This window comes from Fukomys damarensis, unplaced genomic scaffold (genome assembly GCF_012274545.1).
Source record: "Fukomys damarensis isolate Sample0158 unplaced genomic scaffold, DMR_v1.0_HiC HiC_scaffold_23, whole genome shotgun sequence".
Taxonomy (NCBI): Eukaryota; Metazoa; Chordata; class Mammalia; order Rodentia; family Bathyergidae; genus Fukomys; species Fukomys damarensis.
In genome coordinates this window covers 8,153,518-8,156,828 of record NW_022900935.1, presented here as the reverse complement: position 1 = coordinate 8,156,828, position 3,311 = coordinate 8,153,518, and the positions used below count along the sequence as shown (strand labels likewise).

The window sequence follows — 3,311 nt, the reverse complement described above, 5'->3', positions numbered from 1 at the left end:
AAAAAAAAAATTCTAAATTCTTGAACTTACAATACTAATCTGCCAAGCACTAGGAGGACATCTTCACATTCAGTAGTTAAAAATGGACGTGCACTGGCAAAGCTTTGGATGGAAAGTCGATACACCTCCAGGAGATACACAATATGTTCTGATGCATTCTTGTTGCTTGCATACTGCAATAAGGTCTAAAAAATAAATTAAATATTTGATTATTTTACAAATAAAAATAATGAAACTAATAACTTTGTTCATAAACCTTTTATTTGTTTTTTTAGGCAATTGTTTGTTTAGAGGGTTCTATTTTCATCACTTAAGGAATTCAACAGAATTAAAGGCAGAATTGTTCCTTTGATATGATAATAAATTTGAGAGTAGTCATAAAACGCCTACAGTTATTCTCATGGTAAAGCTAGATTTACCATCTCTGAAATTCAAGAATGAATTTCATTAATACAATATTAGACTGGGTGGGGGAGGCAAGCAGGAAGAAGAGATTACTGAGTATGGCCATCAGCTCTATGGCTTATAAAGCCATATATAAACCATATATAAGCTACCAGGGATTAATTTGTGTTAAATTATGTTGCAAATTTTATAACTATTTTAAAAAAGATTTACTTTAAAAAATTAACAAAAAGGCCTAATGCCAGTTTCTTTACAATGGAGAATGATCACATAACCACAAAAAGACTCCCATTTCCCCTTACTGTGGTTATCTGAAAAGTCACTTGGCAAATATGGAATCTAAATAAACCAAAAGAAAATGGAACTACAATAAAACCTGATAAATTACACGTCATACCATTAACAATTTGCTCAAAATGTTGGTGAAGTGCTGGCTTATATTCTTCCAGAACAATGCTAAAATTCTTCTTTGAGGATCCTAGATTCAAGGGAATTATTCTCTCTCCTGTTAATATTACTTATTTTCTCTTCAAGATACTGGGGATTGAACCCAGGGCCTCACACGATAGGCATGCTACCAAATGAGCTATATCCTTAGCCCTGCTATTAATATATTTTGCTTCTGTCAATTGATTATGTTTTGTCTATGCTCACCTGACATAACAATCATTACTTCCCGAGAGTACACATTCTGACTGGACTGAGGTTCTCAACAGGCTTTTGGTTAGGGTTACTTCTATAGGTGTTATTTGCAAAGGGCAGCTTTATCTTGCGTGAATTATATTTTATCTGAATTCATTATCCCCAAAATAATTTCTACAAAGATTTCTAAATCCTTATCTTCACTTTAATTTTCTGCCAAAAGAACTACAGATAGATATATAAGCACTGCAGGATTTTAATGGATTTTCCGCAGCTCTAGTTTCCATATTAATGGTTCCTATTATCACTTCTGATCATTGAGAACTATTACTGCAGTCTTAGTTACTTTAAAATTTGAAGACTCCTTACCAGGAAATGTATAACACATACCATATATAGTAGAAGGACTCTGAACTTGGATTACTCGATCCTTGCACACCTGAATATCAGTAACACTATTTTAGTATACCCAACCCATTCAATGAGTATCTTACTACTTGGTCACCATCACTTGGACAAATGGGGTTCACTGGTATTTCCAGATCATCATATCACCATTTAATCACATTCCAAATTTTAATAAAGTAACAAAAAATATGAGCAAGAGGATCATAAAACAGAACTCCAAATAATTCTGCTTACCAGCAGAACAAATACAAAGTAGAATAAGTACTCATCTGTTACATAAATAAGATTTCACTTCATCTCCCGTAAGAAATTTACTAAAATAAGCTTGGTGTTGCAGCTTATATCTGTAATCCCAACACTAAGGAGGCTGTGTTAGGAAGATCAACCAAGTGCAAGACCAGCCTGGGCTACATAGTGAGTTCAGGGCCAGCCGGAGCTACAAAGCAAAATTCTCTCACTTATGTCTGCATTAGCTAATCTAATAATCATGTAGCTTTGAAACCTTACACTTGAGGGGCCAGGGATGTAGCTCAGTGGTGCAGCGTCTGCATGGCAAGCACAAGATCCTAAGTTTAATTCCTGGTACCAAAAAGAATTTACACTTGAGGCCAGGTGTGATGGTATATGCCTATAATCCCAGCACTCAGGAGGCTGCAGCTGGAGGATTGTCACAAGTTCAAGGAGAGCACATGGGCTACACAGTGAGATCAAGGCCAGCCTGAACTACACAGTGAGACCTTGTCTAAATAATAAATTACACACACACACACAGAGATAACAGATTTTATGCCTCATGAAGTCAATATCATATCTCATTAATCTTTATGACCCTACCACTCCTCCACTCCTCAACCCAATTCAACCACCACTAGACATTCTCAAGTCTCACTAAAAGTTTGCTGAGAAGACGTAAATTTTCAGAATTTGTCCACCTACCATAATTGAAACCAAAGATGCAAATTTACCAACTGCTAATCAAAGTACTGTGTTGCAGAAAGAAGGGAAGAATATACCAAGATAAAATCAACCTTTTTACAATCCCCAAACCCAATGAGGATGCCCTACCACCTGTATTTTCTAACACAGACAATCTATTAAGACTCATACGAGTTACATTATTTCAAATATTCTATACCCTGTGGAATTTATATTTACATCTTGCCCTATACTGATTTATACTATTTTATATTCCCAAATCCTTTTTTTGTTTTGTTTTGTTTTTTGAGACAGGTTCTCACTATGTAGTTGAGACTGACCTGGAACTCACCATGTAGCCCAGGCTGGTCTCAAATTCACAGCCATCCTCTGGCCTCAGCCTCTTGAGTGCTGGGATTACAGGCGAGTGCCACCATGCATGGCTATATTCCTAAATCTTTATGTCATGAGTTAGTTCAAAATAAAAAGGGAAGTACTTTAAAAATACCCACTCTGAACTTACTCTGGGCATTTGAATAATCACTGGAACAGTCACAATTATCTTTTAAAAAATAAATTTGTGAGTTTGTGTCCATCCTGGGCTACACAGCAAGTTCAAGGTAGTCCTGCCCTACATTAGGAGGCTGTCTCAAAAACAAAATGTGAGAGAGAGAGAGAGAGAGAGAGAGAGAGGGAGAGAGAGAGAGAGAGAAGGAGAGGGAGAGGGAGAGGGAGAGGGAGGGAGGAGAGAAGGAGCGAGAGGGAAGAGAGAACACAATTCCTTTCAGAATGGTCATATATATTTACATGCAATGGATGTACTCCAGTATTCCAAATTAAAACTCTCAGAGTTCAAGCTGGGCATGGTGGCGCATGCCTGTAATCCCAGCACTTGGGAGGCAGGAGGATCACTGTGAGTTCAAGACCAGCCGGCTACACAG

The 3,311-nt window shown here is 37.1% G+C and overlaps 1 protein-coding gene across 1 annotated transcript in view; it reads right to left on the bottom strand.

Annotated features, from left to right (window-relative positions):
- Rlf (RLF zinc finger) overlaps positions 1-3,311 on the bottom strand; it is an 80,578-nt gene that overhangs the window by 51,078 nt on the left and 26,189 nt on the right. Inside the window, exon 2 of the mRNA XM_010625908.2 lies at positions 31-185. Coding sequence (XP_010624210.1) covers positions 31-185 — 155 coding nt within the window. The remainder of the gene's footprint in view (positions 1-30; positions 186-3,311) is intronic.